The 25,841-nt window shown below is 47.0% G+C and overlaps 2 protein-coding genes and 1 long non-coding RNA gene across 3 annotated transcripts in view; 2 read left to right on the top strand and 1 right to left on the bottom strand.

The window, feature by feature from the left end:
- LOC311317038 (cGMP-inhibited 3',5'-cyclic phosphodiesterase 3A-like) overlaps positions 1–22,546 on the bottom strand; it is a gene marked incomplete at its 5' end in the record, with an annotated part of 82,024 nt that extends 59,478 nt beyond the window's left edge. The window contains one exon of the mRNA XM_084448036.1: positions 21,617–22,546. Coding sequence (XP_084304162.1) covers positions 21,617–22,546 — 930 coding nt within the window. The remainder of the gene's footprint in view (positions 1–21,616) is intronic.
- On the top strand, positions 6,430–6,974 carry LOC311317175. The gene is made up of 3 exons (XR_014630751.1): positions 6,430–6,545; positions 6,655–6,726; positions 6,840–6,974. It is a non-coding gene; the product is annotated as an uncharacterized lncRNA (long non-coding RNA).
- Positions 6,984–7,887, top strand: LOC311317174 (uncharacterized protein). Its single transcript, XM_084448213.1, has 4 exons — positions 6,984–7,066; positions 7,159–7,318; positions 7,407–7,501; positions 7,597–7,887. Exons 1-4 carry the CDS (start codon positions 7,064–7,066, stop codon positions 7,720–7,722), a joined length of 384 nt encoding a protein of 127 aa, XP_084304339.1. The 5' UTR covers positions 6,984–7,063; the 3' UTR covers positions 7,723–7,887.
- Positions 22,547–25,841: the final 3,295 nt, after the last annotated feature.

The following is a 25,841-nucleotide window of genomic DNA, read 5'->3' as shown; positions in this document are numbered from 1 at the left end:
AGAGAGGAGGAGAGGAGGAAAGAGGAGAGGAGAGAAGAGGAGAGAAGTGGAGAGAAGAGGAGAGGAGAGGAGAAGAGCAGAAGAGAGGAGAGGAGAGTACAGATGACAGGCTGGGCAGGATAGGACATAGAATCTAGAGAATCTGTGGGTCCCTCCCAACCGTAGATGCAGTAGGGCACATCAGGACTGAGAACACACACACACACACACAGCCCTACATAACGGAGTGAAAGATGGCAGCTGAGGACACCATATTGCCTCTGGCACCTGTTCTATGAAACATGGACTGAGAGAGAGAGAGAGAGAGAGAGAGAGAGAGAGAGAGAGAGAGAGGGGGCACAGAGAGAGGGAGGAGGTGAGAGAGAACACAAGAGAAAGGAAGAAAGGGGATTCAAATGCATTTCCTGTTTCATTGCCTGAAGTTGATCCAGCCACATTGAATGGGCTATAGTGAAAGATGCACAATGTTCTCCTACCATCACCAGTATCACTGTATGAGTACAACCAGCAGTCTCTATCAGTACCAGCAGTCTCTATCAGTACCAGCAGTCTACATCAGTATCAGCAGTCTCTATCAGTACCAGCAGTCTCTATCAGTACCAGCAGTCTCTATCAGTACTTAAACCAGCAGTCTCTATCAGTACTTAAACCAGCAGTCTCTATCAGTACTTAAACCAGCAGTCTCTATCAGTACCAGCAGTCTCTATCAGTACCAGCAGTCTATATCAGTACTTAAACCAGCAGTCTCTATCAGTACCAACAGTCTATATCAGTATCACTGTATGAGTAAAACCAGCAGTCTCTATCAGTACCAGCAGTCTCTATCAGTACCAGCAGTCTCTATCAGTACCAGCAGTCTATATCAGTACTTAAACCAGCAGTCTCTATCAGTACCAGCAGTCTATATCAGTACTTAAACCAGCAGTCTCTATCAGTAACCAGCATGACTCTATCAGTACTTAAAGGAGTAGTAAAGGGAAAAGGCATGTTTAGCCCTGTTTTAAGGTTACTTATGATCATATACAATGGTTTAGATCAAAACGTTGACAAAACTAGCACTTTTGAGAAAGTCTGATAATTGCTCTACCACCGTTTTGGTCATACAATGGATGTGGGTGGGCACCTTGAAATATCTTTCAAAAACATGTTAAACTCTCGATTTCAAATACAAGAAGCTCACCGAGGGGGGCAATTGGTGTCCGTTGGTGTTCTGACATCAAATTCGCTGCAAAGTATGAATTCAGTAGGGTCATTGATCATTTTATGAAATCCATTGACTTGTATTGAAGCGACCGTTGTAGATAGATCAATCCGCAGAGGGGATTCAGGATTAAGAAAAAAACCTGCTGTTGGTATTGTTTGGAAATGTTGGTATTTGAATTACAATTAATCGGTTGATTTATTGTTAACATTACCTAGGATCGATTCAGGAACGTGCCTACAATTTGCAATCCTATTTCTCACTCAGGTTTCAAACGTTGAACAATTTCTCGCCAACTATTCTGGCATGCGTACTTGTCATGGTGCCATGTGTACTACTACAGTACGATTTCTTCGCTGTTTTCTGTTTCCATCCGACAGAACGTCAGGGAATCTTTGGTATACTGCCCCCACGTTTTCTGTCGGTATTGCACCTTGCGTATGCGAACCCTCAAGACCGAAGGGGACGTGCACAAAGCACACACCAAACGAACGCAGGATACGTGCAGCAGCCATCCTGCATATCTGTACACATTTTGATTGATTGATTAATTGATTGGTCGACTGATTGATTGATTGATTTGATTGATGTCCCTGTCCCTCCCCCCATACACATTGATGACTTGTTGACCCAAGATGCCCAGCCCACTGAGACCTTTACTGGGTCAGTCCATCAGGTTCAGGGGGGGCGGCTCTCTGTCCAGCTTCAGGAGGGCATTATAGAAAGGTACAACACCTCCCTTCACAAACACACACACAAACACACACACACACGTTTACCAGTTTATGTACTGTACATTGTTCCATTTTTTATCAGCAATTCAACAGACTCGTAATCCCAACAGCTGTAAAGTAACGAGCCACCATCATCACACACACACACACACATACACACACCCACACACACAGCTATCGCAGTTCATTCACCTGGCTTCAGTCTTAAAGCCATGCTCTGAAAACCATCAGGCCTGCTGGAAGTAATTCACCAGGGAAGTAAGATATATGTGTGTGTGTGTGTGTGTGTGTTTTACAGGAGGCTTGCACAGCTGGAACACACCTGGGGGCCACTGCCCTCCCTCCTCCTTCATTCCCTCTCTCCTTTCCTCCACACAAACACACGTACGTGCACACAAACTTAATCTAAAATGTGTGTGAGGTGGCATGCGTGTGTGTGAGGCGGAATGCGTGTGTGAGGCTGCGTGTGTGTGTGTGTGTGTGTGTGTGAGGTGGCATGTGTGTGTGGCCTGATTGTTTTGTACTGTCTCTTAGCAACAAATAGCACCGGCCAGGGACAATGCGCACACACATACACACTCACACACACATACACACACACACATGCACTCATTGCACATGTGTGCGTGTCATTGCTCTGTAGATGCTCTCTAGCAAGGAGCCCTCTGTATATTGAAACATCATCAATTATCTCAATTGATCTCAATTAGTATCATTATAACAGTGAATGTGTGTAATTAGTTAATTATTACTGTATTATTCCAGCTGAGGCTTCAGCTCTATCTCTGCTCTCAGCTGGAGAGCTGTGTGTGTGTGTGTGTGTGTGTGTGTGTGTGTGTGTGTGTGTGTTTGTGTGTGTGTGTGTGCGTGCGTATGGGTGTGTGCGTGCGTATGGGTGCGTATGTGTGTTATCATTGTAGAAGGGAAGGCTGCATTAAGATCCCCTGAGCTCTCTTAGCAAAAATGCGAAGGGTCTGGAAATTGATCAAAGTTGAATCAAAGTTGCTTTCCAATTCACAAGGGGCGTTACCAACGGGCATAGATCAAAATACGGACACTACAACCAGTGGCGGCTGGTGAAAAAAATAGTAGGTGGGGCTGAAAGTTTGGAAAGCAAACCCCTGTAGGAGGGTCTGGGGGCAGGGCTCTAAGCTAACGTTTTTCACCAGGAGCACAGAAAGAAATTTAGGAGCGCAACAAAAAATTTGAAATAACACATTTTTATTAGCAACACACACATTAGACCTACTGACAACAATAAACAATGATAACCTGCTCACCATAGGAGCTCTCATCCTCTCCTACTATACTATTCCCACACACTTTATCATGTCCATTGGTCCTAATGAAGACTAGTATTCCCACACACTGCATCATGTGCATTGGTCCTAATGAAGACTATGGCCCAATCCCAATACCCCCCTTAGCCCTAGCCCTAGCCCTTGGCCCCATCCCTACATTTTGCGCGTTCACGTGTAGGGTAGTGTGTCCCGTTCCTTAGGGCTAGGGGGCATATTGATTATCGAGGGCTAGTGGACGTTCAAACCATAGACATATATCTATGGTTCAAACAGCCCTCCAAAACAAGGGTTTTCAGATGCTGACTTGAAACCGAGGGGTAGATGAAAATTCACACAATGCTTTGCGAACTTAGGCAGGGATATGAAACAGCTGCCAGTGCCGTGAAAAAACATGGGAAGAAAGCCCAATATCTTCACAAATAATCATTCAAAAAATTTAAAATCTGTGGAAAAGCTTAGTTTAATGTAGATGCAAAGGAACATGTCATTGGATCGTTATGGCATGCATTTCAGGAAAAATAAATCGCTTTTTACGATGTCAACGGCATTTCATTGCGTTTTGATGTGGATCCAGTAAGTTACTGGTAGGCTACCCCTACTAACACAGTACGTAAAACTGACGGGACACATTGGTGTAATTGTGGTAACTTTGCGACGTCACCAGCAGCGGACCTAGCTGACACCGAGCTGACACTTGCCTTTTCAGTCGCAAAATAACCAAAATAGCCGTCCTCCAGTACACTGTAAGGGAACGTAGCCGCCACTGCTGCTTAAATCCGTAACTACGATGTAATTAAATAACGTGACAATGTGGTTACATCGCAGTCCCAATCTGACTTTATTGGAAATGTGTCACAGTGGGTCAGAACATTTGTAAATTACTTAGGTTTTAAAATAAATTTTGAAGTCATAGTTACAGAATTGTAATAATGAGGAGAAATCCTGCATGTCTGCTTTGTGTGTAATTTCTCATTTACAGTTAATATTAACACTAAAGATTTGCAGTCTAGGCCTAATAAAAATAATGATAAAAAATATGCCTATGAATAAAGTCCTAATTTTGCAACCTAAATGTGAGCAATGAACGCTGAGCAGTGAACGTAGAATGCAAGGCATTGGGCTACTTTCTTAGTGACACATTTGAAGAACTAGACAAACAAGTTACACACTCTGTGCCAGTAGGTGGCGGTATGCACATTAAAGTTTGCGATCCGCCACTACACCCAGCGAAGAAGAAGAACTAAACTTCCGCTCCGTTTGAGACAGAAATGATTGAGAAAGACCAACATTTGTGTCGACAACACAGATCATGTAAGTATCTCAATTTCAATGTATACATACTATGTATTTTGGTATCGTCCCAGATAAAACACCAACGTTATGTGCAAGCTACCCTTTTGTAATGATTATCTATATGCAGATGCTCTTTCCAATGTTAGCTAACTAGCTAGCCAGCTAACGTGATTAGCCTTTTTCTGTACATGGCTAGCTAAGTAGCCTACGTAAAATTACTCTCGCAATTATTGTTAAAACGTTCGCTTTTGTGTAATTGTAGCTTAAATTATAATGTTGGCTTGGCAACGTGAGAATATTTCAGTTGTGTACACTATAACTTTTATGAAGTGTTGTTGTGGGCCATTGTTTCCTAATTACAGGCTCGCGCGAGCTCCTGCACGTTCGTACTGTTTCATCGCTTGGAATAAAATGTGATAATTAGCTTACTCATTGATTTCGCATTAACCCACGACACCGTTAGTATGTGTTTGTTTTTAGGCATTCATTTTTCCGATTTTAACGTAAACAGAACACTAGAAGCCCCAACAACGGAGCTAGGCTAGCTAGCAGGATTTGTTATAGCAGCCATCTTGGCTTTTGGCACGTGGTCCTGTGGAGTGTGCATGTCAGCCAACGAGAGGGTCACCCACCCACTCTCTCTCTCTCTCTCCCTCTCTCCCCTCCCATGCTCTCAGTTGCCAACCTCCCAGTTCTTGTTTGAACTGAGCAAGAAGCAGGTGAGCGGGGCAGGAAGAGGCGCTAAGACGGGGACAGGCGTGGCCAGGGGCAGTCCTGGGACAGCACCACAGGCTCTGTGAGTCTTGTTCAGTTGAATGCCCTCATGAGTATTAACAGAAGAGCACCATATACATATGCACACACACTCTAACATGTCGCTCTCTCCTCAGCTCAGCCCAATGGTCTCTGATGGTTCTGTCTGGCCAGCCCTTAGGTGGAGAAACACCTGATCATCAATATAGGCAGGCACACGTAAGTACAAATGCACATACGTTTCCAAAGACGGGATAAACAAATGGGAATATTGATATTGAGTTAGCGGTAGACATGTGAGATTCATAAGACGCATCACTGACGCCAGGATGTGTTCCCCACTTTTATGCCTTTAAATCAGGGTTGGAGTATTCCAGGTGTGTGGCCATGGCCATGAACACCAGTAGAGGAGGGAACCAAGTGTCTCATTCTCTCTCCACAGTTGTGTGGTTGTAACCCCCCACTAGCTACATATTCATTCAATCTTTATTTAACCTCGTGAATCAATTGAGAGTAAGCTCTCATTTACAATGACGTATAATCACTCTATATTTGAACTTGTACTACAGGTGAGATAATCCTTTTTAATGGTCTCTCTCATTGCTGTGCAAGACTTGGGTGTTCTCCTGCTCTGAGTGCCCATTCTCCTATACCTCCCAGATCTACCTCCACAAGCACATCAAGAGGAGCCATGACAACCTCTGTCTCTGCTGAGGAACACACAGAGTATTATGAAGTAGCCAGTGCCTTGGCGAAGGTGTTTGAGCAGCAGTCATCAATGGATTAACTCCCAAGACACAAGGAAGAGACAGCGCAACACACGCTATGACTCCAGTGACGAAGGTAATATAATAAAGTGCATTCAACAGTCCCAAAAGAGTACTACTTGAGTTGACTAATCTGAGCTAATTTACCTCTACTATATGTTCCAGTGCCCAGGCAGCCGGTCGGCAGAACTCACACCAGACCAGCTATGCCAGGTGCCAGAGCCGGAAGGCCTGCTCTGCCAGTTATCAATGCAGGTATCCATGCATGTTTGTGTTGGTGAAATGTCTATGCATATTTGCACACTTACAGTTAACTCAGGACTGTCTGAAGACTCATGTACTCAGTTCACTAATTCGCTCATCTCACATCTCACTACTCGGCAGTAGATGTTCATCGCCCGGGTCCTTTGAGCCAAGGCGCTGTGAGCCCAGGCCCTTCAGCCCTTCAGACGTCCAGGCACGAGCAGCATGCATCAGCGATTAGCACCCCGGCCAGGTCAGGGTCTGACATGTCTCATGTCGAGTTGATTCTTCCCCTTATGCCAGAATCACTACGCCGCCAGCACCAGAGTTTCCTGCTCATCCCTTTATCCTCTGGTTTTCAGGTAGTTCTCTGATGCCATCGCCTGTGAGACCAACAGCTCCAGCAGTGTTGCCATCAAGCTCTGCAGATGCTGGTATGCTGAATTTTGTGAACTACTTCATGCTGCATGTAGGGATATACTTTGAGCTGAATATCCATTATGGGACCGTACAATTACTTATAGCCACATCTGTGTTTAATATCCAGACTTCCAGAGGATGATGTGTCAGCAGTTCTCCAGCGTCATGCAGAGTCTGAGGGAGATGGCACAGACAATGATGAGGCTGGAGCAGAGACTGGAGCAGAGACTGTCCGGCGAGTCTGCAGACAGCTATCGGGGAGCAGTACTGGATGACCTGCACCCTGCTAAAACGGAGGAGGAGCTGCTGGTCTTGGAGGAGCAGCTGAAGGACAAGGATCATCAAAGGAAGATGGTGAGTAACTTCAAGGCAGAACTTTGTTCCTTATTTTTGCAGAGAAGTGTTAAGGAAATGTAAAAGTAAATGATTGTCTTTATGTTTTGCAGACACGATATCTGAGTTCCATTGGCGGCAAAGATCTGCCAGATGTGGTCCGGCGGGTGCTGTCAGCCATTGCCATACACAGAGTGTGGTGTGTCTACAGCGTCCATGGGAAGAGGGGGAAGAAGCCTCTGAAGAATATGACCCTCTACAATGTTATTTTACGTAAGGGATTGTTCATATTTTCGCAAAATAATACATTGTCTTTGCTTCATGCCATGTGCATTGAAACCATTCCCTTTTTGGTTAAAAGGTGCAGTTATGGCCTGTAAGCCAAGCACCACTGTGACGGAGGTGTCTGCCCAGCTGCAGGAGATGCTGAAACATGCCCCTGCTCGATGCAAAAAGGTATGTGATGTCAGGCAGTCTCGTATCCAGTGACATGGCACGCTTCCAATGAACGTATGCGACTTGCTTTTACAGCCATTTCATTATGTCCTTAGGCATCTGCTCCAGCCCAGCTGACCTCCCCAGCCCAGCCCCTGACCGCAGCTCCAGCCCTGACCACAGTGGAGTATTCAGATGAGGATGACCTCTTCTGCCCAGACCCTCGATTCAGATGTGGGTGACCCCCAGCCCGTCTCCCTAAACCTGCCTTTCCAGCCTGCCAGGATGGATGCCTTTTTTGTAAATAGTTTTTGTAAATTTTAACCTTTTTTTTGTGGGATACAACGGTCTGTTCCCGGTCTGGTTTCATTTTTGTTTTTAGAACTTTTGCAATTGTCAGATAATGGGTTGCTAGCCAGAGCTTGTACATGCTTTTTTTTGCTTTTCTGGCTATGCGTAATGTGACAGACCGTAAACCTCATCCTTGTAAATATGTATACTTTTAATTTGTAATGTACTTTGTGTAATAAAATGTTCTAAACTGTTCAGTCTTATATTGGTTTGTATCATAATGCTTGCTGCTATATCCCCATATAGCATTAATTCGTTTTTGTACTGGTAAATGCTAAATATAGCCAGTGGTACTGCAAATGCTAAATATAGCCAGTGGTCAGGGTTTAGTAAGTAAGTGACCATATTTGCACCGTGCGAAAAAGACGTGCAGACCAAGTCATATAAATACCTGTAAATCTAGTGTCAGCCAAGTGAGTTTATTACGGAAGTTCCTGCCCACGTTTTTTGCACGCGGCCGCACCGTATTTGCACCGTGCGAAAAAGACGTGCAGACCAAGTCATATAAATACCTGTAAATCTAGTGTCAGCCAGGTGAGTTTATAACGGAGGTTCCTGCCCACGTGATCACGTGCGTTCTTTGCACGCGGCCGCAACTTCGGAATGACGTGTCGTTCTTACGTAGCGTCTACTAAACGGCAGATCTCGCGTTTCCGTAAATGGCCGCGTAATTTCCGCACGCGGCGCGCACGAATCGTCACCTATAGCGGCCCTATGTCGAACGTTTGCGCAACCTGCGTGTGTTAGTAGGGACGGTACAATGTTGAATCTACCTAACAAAGATTTTTGAGTGACAGTTGATTCGACTCCTCCCGGGCCTCACCGAATTTCTCTCTCTCCTTGGTTCCACTTTGCCGGGCAAAATACGATTGAATGGGCTTTATTTTCTTCATTTTGTTAACGTTACTGGCAGGGGCTGCACAGTCGTTTTTGAGTGAGGGCAGCTGAACTGTCATCGCACGTCATCACGAGAGTTCTGCGCGGTGCAGGTTGCAGTCGTGGGACTTGTAATAAAAAGTAAAATAAAATAAGTTGTGGGACTTGTAGTTTTGTATACGGGTGCTCGAAACTTTGACTCTAGTTTGATCCAATTTGCATGGATTTATTTTAGGCAAAAAATGCGAGTGAAATAGTTGAAAACAGTAGGCTACTCGCAGTGTGTCCTAAATGATTTTTTCTCATCGCACAAAACTATTTTTAGTCGCAAATGCGAGTAAAATGGTCGCACCTTAGAGCTCCCCCCCCCCCCCCCCCATAAGATTATTTTGTGATTTTCACATGTAAATCAAGCATTCTGGTGCATTCTGAGAAAATAATAAAGGCAAAAAGCATAATATCCCTGTATACATTTCCCTATTTACAAAGACAAATGGGGTGGGAGAACTGAATTTTAACTTGATTTAATTGAAAAAGCAAATTTGCAACTGTTATGTTGAATGTTATTGAACAAGCTTCATGACTAGAATGACTATGAATAACAAACCTGACAAAACATGTTTCTGAAGTCAGACTGCACGTAACTCGAATACTCAATCTTTTTTTTTTAAACAAGCCTTACCACTAATTAAATGGATGTCACTTGGAAAAACTGTTCCATGCCATCTCAGCCCTGTAATAGACAGTGTTTTTCAAAGAGTTTGTTCTAGGTAGTCATCTGCCCTCTGCTGGACGCTCTGGTAGCATGCGTGTGTATTTGAACAATACAGTATTTTATTGTCTTAAACATGAATTCAGGTGTCTGGGTGTGAATGACCTTATGAAAGAAAACAAGCAAATTGGCTGCCAACCTTTTCTCCACACTCAGTCATTTTAGTTTCACATGCATTTCAGCCACATTAGTCCTAGATGAGCAGCACAGTCGAGCTACCTTATTTTGTATTATTTGTAACTTCCTGAGTAGGCTTTTAGAGGCAGATGACCAACACACCCCTGAGCAATAATCCAGATGACAGAGAACCAATGAGCAAACAATTTTATTTCGCAAAGATGATGGAAGAAATGGTGCACATTTTCTCACCGCAGCTACTGACTCATTCTACAAACAATATCAATATGGTCAGACCAAGACAAAGTACTGTCAAGCCAGAGTCGCAATAGCTTGATTTTCTTTACTTGTTGAATGACTTCACCCTCAATGACAAGATTTGACTTAGAATCTTGGGCTAGCTTATGCTTAGAGCCAAATATCATGGTAACCTTTTTTGATGTGTTCAGCACAAATTCATTTACCTTAATCCTATTGTATATGATGCTAAGCTCCTTAGTCAAAATCTGGTTGAGCTCAAAACATGTGGGAGTTGCATAATAAAGAGTAGAATCCTACGTGTACATTGTCAGGGATGCTTCCCTAATAGCAGATAATAAAGGAGCGGGCAAAGGCAGCTCCCCTGTGGAACACCACAGTTTAAATCTACTGTTTGATAAGAGTGCCATTAAAATAGCATCTCTGTGACCTGGACGACAGGTAGCTCCATTTTCACATACATGAAAATGTAATTCTGTGTACTATCATCACCTATTTAAGTTATGGTGCTGAGGTGTGGTGAAACACCAACATTTTTTATCTAACATTATTTCATTAAAGAGGGCATATGACTTTGGCATAGGAGTCTGGTGTGGAGAGGCTTGGGGCAGTGTGGTGATGGAGAGAGCCTGGGACAGAGGCTGGTGGTTGTAGACTTTGCAGGATTGCTTGTGAATGACAAAGAATGTGAGACAACAGAATACAGTGTATGGCCTCTGACATGCTCAGAAAGAGGATACTTTAGTCACCCACAAACATACTGTCTCACACACTCACCTCAAAAGAAAGGGCACAGGACTTGGAATGTCTGAGGCAGTCTGGTGAGGAGAGGCTTGGGGCAGTGTGGTGATGGAGAGAGCCTGGGACAGATTATGTTGATGGAGAGAGCTTGGGCAAAGCAGCACACCGCTCTGTCAAACTAGTGTAGAGTAACGTCAGTCTAGTTTGCTGATTAGTTAGCTAGCATCCACCATCTTAGAAACTGTTGGTCATTTTAGCAAGCCAACTAGTTGCTATTAATGCTAGTGAATCCTATCATGTTAGGTTATGTAGCTAACTTTATAGAAGACGTAAAACGTTAGCTACTATGTGCTGCACTAGCTAGCTAACTACTAGCTAGCACGTGTCTGCCTAGCAGTACTGTCTAACTAACGTTAGCTAGCAAACATCACCTGCTTGCTAGCCATCTAATTATTAAGGATGGAGATCATAGCTAACAAAAAACATTCCGATCTTTATGGCAATTACTAATCGTATACTAGCTAGTGGAAGTGTGTGTGCTAACGCCCACTCTGAGGCGACAGCGTCACCAATTCTTTACTAAAAATGTAAATGTACAAAACCAGATAATTTTTGGTAATAACACTGTAGATTAATGTGTAACTGAAAATGTCCTCTAAACAATTCCGGTATTCAAATCCAACAGCGTTATGTTTTTGTTTTTCTTACTGGGTTTCACATTTTGACGATAGCCCTGCAATTCCTGGCTGAACAGAATGTGAAGCGTAAGGCCCGCAGCTACCTACCACACTCAGAATAACCTTGGTACAGTAATATGGAATTCTCATACAATGACGAAGTATTGCCAGGCAATATTTTCAGGACAACACTTCACAGAATTCATAGTGATGATTTGTGGTCGTTTTATATAACTAAATATGCACATAACAATTAAGCTGAAAATATGAAGGTATACTCTCTATGATATGTAATTGTAGGAGAGTTGGTTACTTTCCCATTGCAGTGTGTCCATTGGGCATTACAATCACCACTCCCGAGTGCGGGCGTTAAGACCACCATATACACCAACGTGTTGCACTAATGTTAGCTAGCATAGCTAATGTTATAGCTAGCACTTGTTAACTAACGTGAGCAAGCACCTGCTCATCCATTTATCAGACATGGAGATCATAATAAAGAACCTTACAGTTTTTATGACAATAAGCTACACTAATCTTAGAAAACGTACTAGCTAACACATTATTTTACAACGACAAGTACTATTTAATCATCATTGCTAAATAGAGAGACGGCATCAAGCAGCCTCAACTTACCGTGTTTGAGGGCGCAATGAGAGAGAATGCAGTCCAGCTTGGGGAAATATTATTTCTTGAACGCTAATTGGCTCGGGGCGACAATATCTTCAGCCCTATGAAATATTTTTGATTGGCTCACTGTTACTATCCCGTTGTCATGTTCTCGCTTTGTTGAATGCGCTGGAAAGGGCTGAGAATCTATCGCCCCTGGGCTAAGTCTCATTCACAGAAGAGAGATATAAACAAACGTAATGGTTTATATTTTATATATTACACAGTAATGTACTTTTTAAACCACCAGACCATTACTTTGATGACCACAACTTTTTTTAAATGAGTAATTATTATGTATATATATATATATATATATAAAAAAAATAAAAAAACACTTTTCACCGCCCCATCGCCCGTTATTGACCAGCCGCCACGGCCTACAACCAATCAGTGCAAATGCCTCTACGGCGCTCTTCTGTTCCGTCATCTTATTAAACCCGCCCCATATTAGAAAAATGGTTGTGATGTCACAAACACATTTCTGTTCGACCGGATTCCGTTAGAACGCTTGGATGTCCAGACTGATCTGCGGAGTAAAATGTGAGATCGTGAGATCAGGCTGGCGATGCCAGGAGCTCTCTGCTTTCAGGCTAACAGTGTGCAGGTGACTCCTCATCCACACACACACACACACACACACACTGACAATGCCTGCTCTGCTGGGTCACAGTGATCCAACGCGGTGACACACAGGTCCTCTGTCAGGAGTCACAGAGAGCTGCTTCAACAGAGTCTGCTGCACATCTGGGAGCTGCTACAGGAACAAGCCTCCACTTCAGGACTGCAAACACACACACACACACTCTCTCTCTCTCTCTCTCTCTCTCTCTCTCACACGCACACACACACACACACATACATAAGCACACACTCTCTCTCACACACGCACACACACACACACTCACACAACATACACACACTCTCACACACACACACTCACACTGAAACACACACACACACACTGAAACAAACACACACACGCACAAGCACACACACAGGAGGTCATAGCTCTAAGGGAGAACACTAGGTCACTACTTCATTAGAGCAGGAGCCCAAGTGGTTCCTACCCTGGTCTTAAAGGGGTAGTTCATAATGCTGGACATAGAGCCTCATTTACCACTTAGCCTTAATGTTGTTGATGGATGGAGAACATGTTCAGCTGATTCCATGCTGTCTCTTGTTCCAGCATAAGCGGCATGCTAATGCTAGGGCAATGCAGTAGAAATGGCTAGCATTCAAAGAAAACTCACTTACTACACAGTGCACCCAAATCAAATATGAGGTAAGTCTGTCGGGGGCTCATTTGAGTTTTTATACCATAATTTTTGAAGTCCAACTATCGTTGAATCGTTGATCCATTCGTTTGTTCTGCCCTATATGGCTCTCTCTGTAAATAGGGAGGTGGAGCGATACGTAACTAGCCTGCACTATTGTCTCCACAACAACAAGAAACAGAACTATTCTCTAACTTCTCTGACTTTCATGAGTTTAGTTTATCTATAATAATAATAATAATAATAATAATAATATCCTTATTGTTTGGAGTGTTTATAAAGGAGTTTTCTTTGAATGCTAGCCATTTCAGTTGGATTGCGCTAGCTTTAGCATGGTGCTAACGCCTGAACAAAAGACAGCATGGAATCAGCTAAAAATGTCCTCCATCAACCACAATCGTCGTAAATGAAGCTCTTTCTCCCAAATTCTGAACTACCCCTTAAATCCTACAACCCCTGGTCTTAAGATGACCTTGAACCCTAACCCTACAAATCCTGGCTTTCAGATGCTCCTACACCTCTGACTTCACATAGACAACCGTAACAGTCGATAGTCTCCATGCAGGTTATTCAGAACTGGAACAATAACTCCATGTAGACGAAGCCGAGAGACTGAGGTAGCAGCAGGGTTAGGGTATACGCCCTCAGACTGAAGTAGCAGCAGAGATAGGGCACACACCCTCACACTGAGGTAGCAGCAGGGTTAGGGTACACACCCTCAGACTGAGGTAGCAGCAGAGTTAGGGTACACACCCTCAGACTGAGGTAGCAGCAGAGTTAGGGTACAAACCCTCAGACTGAGGTAGCAGCAGGGTTAGGGTACACACCCTCAGACTGAGGTAGCAGCAGGGTTAGGGTACACACCCTCAGACTGAGGTAGCAGCAGAGTTAGGGTACAAACCCTCAGACTGAGGTAGCAGCAGGGTTAGGGTACACGCCCTCAGACTGAGGTAGCAGCAGAGTTAGGGTACACGCCCTCAGACTGAGGTAGCAGCAGAGTTAGGGTACACGCCCTCAGACTGAGGTAGCAGCAGGGTTAGGGTACACGCCCTCAGACTGAGGTAGCAGCAGAGTTAGGGTACACACCCTCAGACTGAGGTAGCAGCAGAGTTAGGGTACACGCCCTCAGACTGAGGTAGCAGCAGAGTTAGGGTACACGCCCTCAGACTGAGGTAGCAGCAGGGTTAGGGTACACGCCCTCAGACTGAGGTAGCAGCAGAGTTAGGGTACACGCCCTCAGACTGAGGTAGCAGCAGAGTTAGGGTACACGCCCTCAGACTGAGGTAGCAGCAGAGTTAGGGTACACGCCCTCAGACTGAGGTAGCAGCAGTTAGGGTACACGCCCTCAGACTGAGGTAGCAGCAGAGTTAGGGTACACACCCTCACACTGAGGTAGCAGCAGGGTTAGGGTACACGCCCTCAGACTGAGGTACTGTAGCAGCAGAGTTAGGGTACACGCCCTCAGACTGAGGTAGCAGCAGAGTTAGGGTACACACCCTCAGACTGAGGTAGCAGCAGAGTTAGGGTACACACCCTCAAACTGAGGTAGCAGCAGAGTTAGGGTACACGCCCTCAGACTGAGGTAGCAGCAGAGTTAGGGTACACACCCTCAGACTGAGGTAGCAGCAGAGTTAGGGTACACGCCCTCAGACTGAGGTAGCAGCAGAGTTAGGGTACACGCCCTCAGACTGAGGTAGCAGCAGGGTTAGGGTACACGCCCTCAGACTGAGGTAGCAGCAGAGTTAGGGTACACGCCCTCAGACTGAGGTAGCAGCAGAGTTAGGGTACACGCCCTCAGACTGAGGTAGCAGCAGAGTTAGGGTACACGCCCTCAGACTGAGGTAGCAGCAGTTAGGGTACACGCCCTCAGACTGAGGTAGCAGCAGAGTTAGGGTACACACCCTCACACTGAGGTAGCAGCAGGGTTAGGGTACACGCCCTCAGACTGAGGTACTGTAGCAGCAGAGTTAGGGTACACGCCCTCAGACTGAGGTAGCAGCAGAGTTAGGGTACACACCCTCAGACTGAGGTAGCAGCAGAGTTAGGGTACACACCCTCAAACTGAGGTAGCAGCAGAGTTAGGGTACACACCCTCAGACTGAAGTAGCAGCAGAGTTAGGGTACACACCCTCAGACTGAAGTAGCAGCAGAGTTAGGGTACACACCCTCAGACTGAGGTAGCAGCAGAGTTAGGGTACACGCCCTCAGACTGAGGTAGCAGCAGAGTTAGGGTACACGCCCTCAGACTGAGGTAGCAGCAGAGTTAGGGTACACGCCCTCAGACTGAGGTAGCAGCAGAGTTAGGGTACACGCCCTCAGACTGAAGTCCTGCCCCTCCCGACAACAACATCTTGACCCACTTCTCACTGCACTAATTAAAACAGGACTCAGGAAAACCGACCTGCAACCAGGAGTCTTCAGCTGGTCCTGCCTGGGAGTGTGGGGGGGGGGGCAGACAGACCAGGACCAGACAGATGGACAGACCTAGCTTCTGTTGAAGCCCCCCCCACCCCTCCTGTCTACCCAGTATATTCCAGAGGTAAAACAGATCATTGAGGAAGTAACAAGGCCAGCCTTGTCTGGACGCAGGGTCTCACACATACAGCCAGCAGGGAGCCCACTCTGCATGTGTGTCTATGTTTCTCTGTGTGTGTGTGTGTGTGTGTGTGTGTGTGTGTGTGTGTGTGTGTGTGTGTGTGTGTGTGTGTGTGTGTGTGTGTGTGTGTGTGTGTGTGTGTGTGTGCGTGTGTGTTACTCAGTATGTGTGTGTTGGGCAGCAGCCAGTTCAGGTTAAAATAATAAGCTGCTTCTCAGCAGTGAGCCACATGGCTGCTCAACTCCCTCTCTCCAACACGTGCGGCACACACACACACACACACACACACACACACACACACACACACACACACAACACACATAGACACACACAGAGTCACACACACACACACACACACACACACATATTCACAGAAAATATATGGGTCAGGTCACTCACACGCATGCCTTCATGGTCCATGCGTCTGCCTGCAGCTGCAGAGAGAGGCAGGAGAGAGACAGGGTCGTCTGAGTGATGCTGACGTTCTAACAAGGACACTGAGTCAGTCTGACTGGACAGTCTGTTCACTCTGGGCTGGGGCTCTCTCCGCTCTGGCTTGCTCCTTGTCTCCGCTCTGGCTAGCTGCTCTCTGCTCTGGCTAGCTGCTCTATGTCTCTGCTCTGGCTAGCTGCTCTCTGCTCGGCTAGCTGCTCTGTCTCTGCTCTGGCTAGCTGCTCTATGTCTCTCTGCCCTGGCTAGCGGCTCTGTTTCTGCTCTGGCTAGCTGCTATCTGCTCTGGCTAGCTGCCCTATGTCTCTGCTCTGGCTAGCTGCTCTGTCTCTCTGCCCTGGCTAGCGGCTCTGTTTCTTCTCTGGCTAGCTGCTCTGGCTAGCTGCCCTATGTCTCTGTGCTCTGGCTAGCTGCTCTATGTCTCTCTACTCTGGCTAGCTGCTCTATGTCTCTCTGCTCTGGCTAGCTCCTCTATGTATCTGTTATGGCTAGCTACTCTATATCTCTCTACTCTGGCTAGCTGCTCTATGTCTCTGTTATGGCTAGCTACTCTATATCTCTCTACTCTGGCTAGCTGCTCTATGTCTTTCTACTCTGGCTAGCTGCTCTATGTCTCTCTGCTCTGGCTAGCTGCTCTATGTCTCTCTGCTCTGGCTAGCTGCTCTATGTCTGCTCTGGCTAGCTGCTCTCCACTCTGGCTAGCTGCTCTCTGCTCTGGCTAGCTGCTCTCTGCTCTGGCTAGCTGCTCTATGTCTCTGCTCTGGCTAGCTACTCTATGTCTCTCTGCCCTGGCTAGCGGCTCTGTTGCTGCTCTGGCTAGCTGCTCTGTCTCTCTGCTCTGGCTAGCTGCTCTATGTCTCTCTGCTCTATGTCTCTCTTCTCTGGCTAGCTGCTCTATGTCTCTCTGCTCTGGCTAGCTGCTCTATGTCTCTCTGCTCTGGCTAGCTGCTCTATGTCTCTCTGCTCTGGCTAGCTGCTCTATGTCTCTCTGCTCTGGCTAGCTGCTCTATGTCTCTCTGCTCTGGCTAGCTGCTCTATGTCTCTCTGCTCTGGCTAGCTGCTCTATGTCTCTCTGTTCTGGCAAGCTGCTCTATGTTTCGTTCTGTCCCTTCCTGTCCTTCCTGCCTCCCCCCTCCCTCCCTCTCGCCCCCTGAATGAGGCAGCCCATTCACCAGTCACAGCTGCACACCTGGAGACACACTTTCAGCCTTCCTCTCCAACTCCACTCCTCCTCTTCCTCCTACTCCTCCTCCCCCTCTCCTTTTCCTTAACCCTCTCCCTCTTTTTCTCTCCAGCTCTCCTTCGTTCTGCCTCCTTCTTTAGTCTCTTTAGTTTCCCCTCCCTCTCCCCTCCCCCTCCCCCTCTCTCTCCCCTCTCTCTCTCCTGAAGGGTGTAATGGTGGTGCTGTTTGCTGAGCCTCTCTGGTCACTGGGGTTTTTTAATGAATGAGGTTTGGCAGCCGGCAGCACCACACAGCTGGGCAGCCCTCTCCTCCCTGCTCAGTACCAGGCCCTCGCCCTGGCCCAGCACTGCTCCTGTCTGTGTGTGTGTGTGTGTGTGTGTGTGTGTGTGTGTGTGTGTGTGTGTGTGTGTGTGTGTGTGTACTATCCAGCTTTTACTAGCCAGACTACTAACTAGACTTCCAACCCTGTACACACCCCAGGCCTATGTTGAGCCTATGTGGTAGAGAGAGACAGGTCTGGTAAAGAGAGACAGGTCTGGTACAGAGAGAGACAGGTCTGGTACAGAGAGAGACAGGTCTGGTAAAGAGAGAACGGTCTGGTACAGAGAGAGACAGGTCTGGTTCAGAGAGAGACAGTTCTGGTACAGAGAGAGACGGGTCTGGTAAAGAGAGACAGGTCTGGTACAGAGAGAGAGACAGGTCTGGTACAGAGAGACAGGTCTGGTACAGAGAGAGACAGGACTGGCACAGAGAGATAGGTCTGGTACAGAGAGAGAGACAGGTCTGGTACAGAGAGAGACAGGTCTGGTACAGAGAGAGACAGGACTGGTACAGAGAGAGACAGGTCTGGTAAAGAGAGACAGGTCTGGTACAGAGAGAGACAGGTCTGGTACAGAGAGAGAGACAGGTCTGGTACAGAGAGAGACAGGTCTGGTAAAGAGAGACAGGTCTGGTACAGAGAGAGACAGGTCTGGTACAGAGAGAGAGACAGGTCTGGTACAGAGAGACAGGTCTGGTACAGAGAGAGAGACAGGTCTGGTACAGAGAGAGACAGGACTGGTACAGAGAGACAGGTCTGTTTCAGAGAGAGACAGGTCTGGTAAAGAGAGACAGGTCTGGTACAGAGAGAGACAGGTCTGGTACAGAGAGAGAGACAGGTCTGGTACAGAGAGAGACAGGTCTGGTAAAGAGAGACAGGTCTGGTACAGAGAGAGACAGGACCTGGGTCTCAGAGGAAACACATGTTTAGAATAGGAACAGGAGAATAGGGCTTCCCTCAAATAGCTCTCTCCTTTTTCTCCTTCAAACTCTACTCTCTGCTAACTCTCTCTCTGTCTCTCTCTGTCTCTCTCTCTCTCTCTCTCTCTCTTACCCTCTCACCCCCTCTCTGTGAGAGAAATCAATGATAGATGAGGTTACAGAACAGTGAAACAGAGGTGATATCACGTTGAACTAGCGCTGAACATCTGACCTGACTCTTTCTCCAACGCCTGCTTCTTCTGGCTGCTGGTCCTCTGACAGGAAGTGTCTGACTGGAACCTGACCCCCAAAAAACACTCAAACATGGTTTCTCCTTGAACATCATCCTGTTGAGACCTGGCTGCATTTCCCAGAGGCATCGTAGCACTACGTTCATCGCCATAGCTTACGATGAACGTAGCGCTACGATGCCTCTGGGAAACTCAGCCCTGGATCTCAACACAAACACCTTGTGCAGCTCGCCTCCCTGGATAGGAGGGCCTCTTGATGTCCACCCCCCCTCAGGACAGAAGCGTTCTCACAGGTCACCTGGACGTCTGTCAGGGCTGAGCGGTCTGCTGTAACCAGACAGGCCGCGCGCTTGGAAGAGTTCTAACTACAGCCGTTAACAGACTGACGGGCTGGAAGAGTTCTGACTACAGCCGTTAACAGACTGACGGACTGGAAGAGTTCTGACTACAGCAGTTAACAGACTGACGGACTGGAAGAGTTCTGACTACAGCAGTTAACAGACTGACGGGCTGGAAGAGTTCTGACTACAGCAGTTAACAGACTGACGGGCTGGGGGACGCCTGGGGACCGTGGCACAATGATAGCTTCATGACAATATATCTGCAGAGCACAGAAGAGTAGAGCAGAGTAGAGTAGAGTAGAGTAGAGTAGAGTAGAGTAGAGTAGAGTAGAGTAGAGTAGAGTAGAGTAGAGTAGAGTAGAGTAGAGTAGAGTAGGGTACAGCAGAGTAGATTAGAGTAGAGTAGAGTAGAGTAGAGTAGGGTAGAGTAGAGTAGGGTACAGCAGAGTAGAGTAGAGTAGAGCAGAGTAGAGTAGGATAGGGTACAGCAGAGTAGAGTAGAGCAGAGTAGAGTAGAGTAGAGTAGGATAGGGTACAGCAGAGTAGAGTAGAGCAGAGCAGAGTAGAGTAGAGTAGAGTAGGATAGGGTACAGCAGAGTAGAGCAGAGCAGAGTAGAGCAGAGGGAGATGCTACATGAGAGTGAGTCTCTCTGACTGTCCTGTACCTCCAGTCCTCTGGTTGGTTCATTCAGATCTGTCACTAGAGGTCATGTCACCTACAGTCCAGCAGGGGGCAGAGTCATGGTGAAATATAACCAGATCTTAGATGGACCAGTTCACCACTACATCTAACAGATCTCAGAACCTCACACTGAGATATCAGCATGTCCATATATGTGTTGCTACGGCTTTGAGTCATTTATCTGTCCCATAATAATCATTGAGATATATACTGTAGGCCCACAGAGAGACACTCAATGGGAAGATGTAGGCACAGAGACAACACATAATGTAGGTTTACACACTTGAGAAACACACCAGTGTCCCTCTGATTACACAAGGGTCTCTATAGATTAGCACGTTTATATTATAGATAGTGCTACTAGCCTATAGATTATAGATTAACACTGTTATATTATAGATTAGTACTACTATGGATTATAGATTGGCATATCTGTAAACATCTGATCTTGCAGCAGATAAACAGGCTGATAAATAATGTCCCTGGGGGGTATCCACTCTAGACCTCAGTAGCCCTGGGTACCCACTGGGCACAGTCAGAACTTCACGGTCAGTAGGCTACAGCTCGTCTATTCCTCTGCGTGCGTGGGCGCGCGCACATACACACACATGTGTGCAAGAACGCTTGGCTGCAAACGCAGGCATTCTCAAATGCACACACGCAGGCAGGCAGGCAGGCAAGCATGCACACACACACACACACACAAATATAGAGTGAGTTACACACAAGCAGCCTTCATACACAACCATACTGAGAAGGCTGTTGTTTCACAATCTAGGCCTAAAATACACTACACACAATCAAATGAGCTAGGCTATTATGCACACTTTATCTGTTCAAGTCCAGTAATACATGTATTATCAGCACGGATACATAAATAAATCCATTATCGTGGGAATGAATGTTTGTGATTTAAGTCCAACCATTATAATGACCTTTCTCAATCTGTTAACTGAGGCCCACGGAGGCCAATCAGCCGTGTTATCAGCCAAAGACCTCCGCCTGTCCGGTGAGTTACTACCTGAAGGGCAAAGCCATTCCTCGTGGGAATGTGTCCTACTGTTACAGTCTAAGTTCAATACCCGCAACACCACGCGCCTCTGCGGGCTCCTGTCAACATCCTGACCGCGCATGCACAGCATCAGACTGACACAGCCAAGTACACCTATCAACAACGCAAACACGATAACACACACGGACCTATTCCAACGTTAGCAGCGGTGTGAGAAAACAACATAGTTTGGAATTTGGAGGCGGGGTTTTTCCCTCCATGAGGTGGGAAACTTCTCCACACAGGCTACAAGCAGGATACATTCATGCTGGTGAAACTAAAGCTAGCTGTGAAGCTGAACCCAAAGGCCTGAAAGCATTTTCAAATGGTCTAATCAGGAGTATTATATTGTAGCCTAATAATGTCGTCTCCAATGCATGATGATGTAGCCTTGTAGCCTATTCGTGTTCAGTGTAGGGTAGTTACCGACTTTTACTGTAAACATGAACACAACAACAAACAACACAAAAAAAACTAACAAAGGTGTGTGCCACGCATCACTTTACCCCCAAAACACATGCAGTGGGCTATATTTAAGATCAGGAGTAGCCTAGCCTGTAGGAGCAGATGAGCTGCTTTTCCCTGTCCGTTAGACAGGCCCGTACCTGGTCCCGGGGAATGCACGGTAGCGAGGTCCGCCTGCGGGACTTGCTGCTGCCGGGAGTGAGAGCCATGTCCGAGGACGCCACCGAGCTGGACCTCCGACGCCTCTTGAACCCGGGGATGTCCTCCTCCCTCCCCGCTACTGAGCTACAGCACCCCGTCCCGCACTGCCCGCTGGCCGGCAGGAGCCGGTCCGCATACCTCGCAAGCAGGACCCCCAGAACCCCCACGGAGTAGGCCAGGTGTGGCCTCCAGCTGGCCCGAACTTTACTCAGCGAGACGAGGGACACGGTCCTGATGACGCTGATAAAGACGATGATGGAGACTCCTTGCCCGCGTCTGACCACTGTGAGAGCCCCCCCGGACAAGCAGGCGAGCACCACCACGGTGGCCGTGAACGACAGCAGCTGCTCGTCCGCGCCGCTCAGGACCGACTGTGCCGCGGCTTCGCCAAAGTGACACACCGTCAACAGGAACACGGCGGTCCGGATCAGAACCCCGCAGCGGACGAGGTACAAACCGACCCAGAAAAAGGCACACAAGAATGTGAAGAGAGGGGAGAGCAGGTACCACGCGGTTAGCAGCAGCTCCAACGCGCCGCTCTCGTCCGCCGAATGAAGAGAGGAATCGGACTCGTCGCTCTCCGTGCCGCTACTGCCGCCGCGCTGCTGTGCCGCGTCCCAGTCAACCAATCTGACCAACAGAGCGAGAATAACCGAGACCGACCCCGCGCACACCGCAGACGAGACCCCCCTGGAGCTCCATATCTCCGCGAGTCTAACCTGCGAGTGGCGGTCCGCCTCCCGCTGCAGCGGGGCCGGGGTGACACATGCTTGTACGTAGCCGTTGCGCTCCGCCGCCGCCCGGGGCTGTTTGTCATGAGCGCCTCGCGATATTCCGCTGCCGCTGTCCGCCTGCGCCGCCACCGCCATCACTCAGGCGGAATGTTGCGGCGTGGAAAATATATATTTAGTCTGTACACAAATGTGGACGTCTCAGTGCATTTTTCATGTGCATTTTGAAGCGAAAATAACTCGCTGCAGACACATCCAAAATACTCACTATCTATAATGCACAAAGTAGGCTGCCAAAGAAAAAGAAAGTGGGTGCTTAACACTTCAACATTCTGAGCTAATCCTGGTGTGAAGTGAGCGGGACCTCTCTCTCTCTCTCCCACCGCTGCGAGAGAGCGGCGCGGTCTGCCGTCATCAGCAGTGAACCAGAAAAGCAACTCCTGCCGTTTCACACAACTAGGCCACTCACTGCCTCTCTCTCCCTACAGTACCTCTCCGTCTCTCTCTCTCTCTTCCTCCCTCCCTCTCTCTCTCTCCCTGCCTCTCTCCCTCCCTCCCTCTTTCTCCCTCTCTCCCTCTCTCTCCCTCTCCCCTGTTCTCTCTCCCTCTGTCCAGTTGTCTCTCTCCCTCCCTCTCCCCCGTTCTCTCTGTCTCGTTGTCTCTCTCCCCCTCTCTCCCTCCCTCTCTCTCTCCTCCTACCAAACACTGTCCTGATTTGTACCTCTTCTGTCTCTCCTTGTCATTCACCCTCACACTCCTGCTCATGTTCTATCAGAGACAGCCGCTCTTGCTATCGTGATGAAGATGATGGTGGTGATGATGATGATGATGATGGTGATGATGGTGGTGATGATGATGATGATAGTGATGATGGTAGTGATGATGATGATTGTGGTGATGATGGTGGATCAAACACTGCCATTTGTCGTAAAAGGCGTCACTCACTGCACAGCCTGGGATGTTAGGCGGGAATGTCACCACAGACCCCAAGTTCTGAAAACTGCTTGAATGGGGGGCATCATATGAATTCCTTGGGTTTAAAAGTTGTATTTTGTGTGGCCTCCCTTAGAACACAACCTTCTCTTCGATACACTGCTGTCATTTTAGTAGTCCTATGGTAAATGCTTCCCAAGGTTCTTGCAGATTACAGATTTTATTATTATTATTGTTATTATATATACCGCTGGCCTTCTGTAGGTTCTGGAGAATCACAGAACAGCCGCTGGTGATAACTGCCTACTGCCCCCCCCCCCAGCTAAACAAATCGCAAGACAATCAGAATTGCCTGCTAGCAACCCCCCCGCTCAACAAATTAATAGATTAGTATATTTATTTGATCTTGCTCGTGTTTTCACGCGCTGATTTATGTGGGCTGGGCTTGGTCAGACTCCAGGGCTGTTTTTTAGTCCCAGGGCTGTTTTTAAGTCCCAGCACGTCCCTGTATATAAAGTGCAGTTGTGCTTAGAGGAGCTGGGGTCCAGAGTTCAGAAGGGAGGGATCCGGAGGGACTCAGGCTGTGCTGCTGGTCCGGTCAGCCGAGGACAGACCGAGCTGGTGAGTCACACAGGAGCCATCTTGACCCTCCTGACCCCGTGATCACCAGCTGGAACAGGCTCCTTGCTTTCTCCGCAGTGCACTCTGGGAAAACCTCCCCGACCTCCCGTTTCTTGGAACAGAACCTGCCATGGAATGGACCTGCCGTGACTCTGGGACAGCTCTGAACACATCCCACTTGCAAAACATGGGGCGCTTCATTTTGAGCTCTTTTCAAATACAATAATAGTGATTCATAAGGGTAACAGTGAGGTGAGTAACGATAGGTCACTAATGAGTCCACGCCCAGGCACCCGTGGGTGGGGGGTGCTCAGGTGTACCTGGTTCCTTGATTGATTGCAACCAGTTCCTGGTTCTTAAGGACATGGGCTGTGCAAATAGAGGTTCAAAGGTTTACAAAAGTACCATCAATACAACATATACAATAATAATACATTAATAATTAGGCTACACATATTATATATACATAAGTGCGACATATAGGGAGCTGGACTGTGGGCTCATTTTACTTCACATGGAGGTTCCTTTGCTTTGGATATAATCAGAGTTCTCAAACATAAACGCATTAATCTTCAAAACCATATCTGCCACCTCTCTAATGCACTGTGTGCTGGGTAGTGTGTCAGGAGATCTTTGGCTAAGGAAGTGTGTGAGGGTCTAGTGTGTTATCCATTGAGTAACAGAAGCAGTAGCCTACTTTAATTTCAGAATAGAATTGATCATGACCTTTTTGCCTCTTCCCTCCTTTCCTCTCTCCTTGTCTCCTCTCTCCTCTCTGGAAGTAGCAGATCAGAAAGGCTAGAGTTCAAAGCAACTCCTGTCTGGACTGCTGGTCCACTCTGCTGACTGCTGCTGCCAATCAGGCAACTCAAGAATACAGGGACCAAACACACACATGCACACACACATGCACACACACACAGGCACCCCATACAGTACACACTTACACATACCACATACTGTATACCACACACACACACACACACCACATCAAATCACATACTGTACACCACACGCACACACCACACACACATGCACACGCGCACACACACACACACACTCACACACTTTACACATACATAAACATTCAGACACACACACACACACACACATACAGGATCACCAAATGATCACAACATCTTTGTTAACATGTGAGTCAGTGTGTTGTTCTGTGTTGTCTCTGTGTGATGTAGGAGCCGCTGTCATAGAAATTGTAGTTTCATCACCTCCTTTTGTAATTCACCACCTCCCTCAACCTTTCACATAGCTGTGCTAACCTAATTCATGACAGGATGACCTCCAGGAGGTCAACACACCTAGACGTTGTCTACTCCAGAATAACCATCCTTTGTCCCTTCGTGGTTGCCAACTGTAATGGATTTTTAACTGATCTAGTCAAAAAGGATTTGCCAAGATTCGCTCAAACAGGTTAAGTCTGGTTTATTGAGAAAACATACGAGCGCAAGGACTTCAGGACAACGCACGTGAGTGGTTTATCCAAGTGAAGTGCCGCAGCCTGGTCTTGCACGGCCTTATATTCAAGCAATACACAGGTATGGCGCTTCCAGGATGTGATTGGCTAACAAGACATGTGACATGAGAAAAGGCGATAATATTTAACAAAAATTAGATTATATTCTTTCCACATGCAAATCACGCACCAAAACTCCTTGGTTCAGAAATTTGACAGGAAACAAGTTTAAAAAGATGACATGATTACTAGTCTAAAACAGTCGAAGTTCTGAAAAGGGCAAAAAACCTCTTGGTCAATTTAGAGGAAAAACCCAAAGAAATAACCCTTCAAACTCATTTATCAGCTCATGTTTCAACCATTGTAAACCATCTAACCATCTAAAACAAATATGATATTTCTATATTT

The sequence above is a fragment of the Borostomias antarcticus genome (assembly GCF_949987555.1).
Source record: "Borostomias antarcticus genome assembly, chromosome: 13".
Lineage (NCBI taxonomy): Eukaryota > Metazoa > Chordata > Actinopteri > Stomiiformes > Stomiidae > Borostomias > Borostomias antarcticus.
The sequence above is the reverse complement of the archived record's forward strand: the minus strand, read 5'-3'. Positions and strand labels throughout refer to the sequence as shown.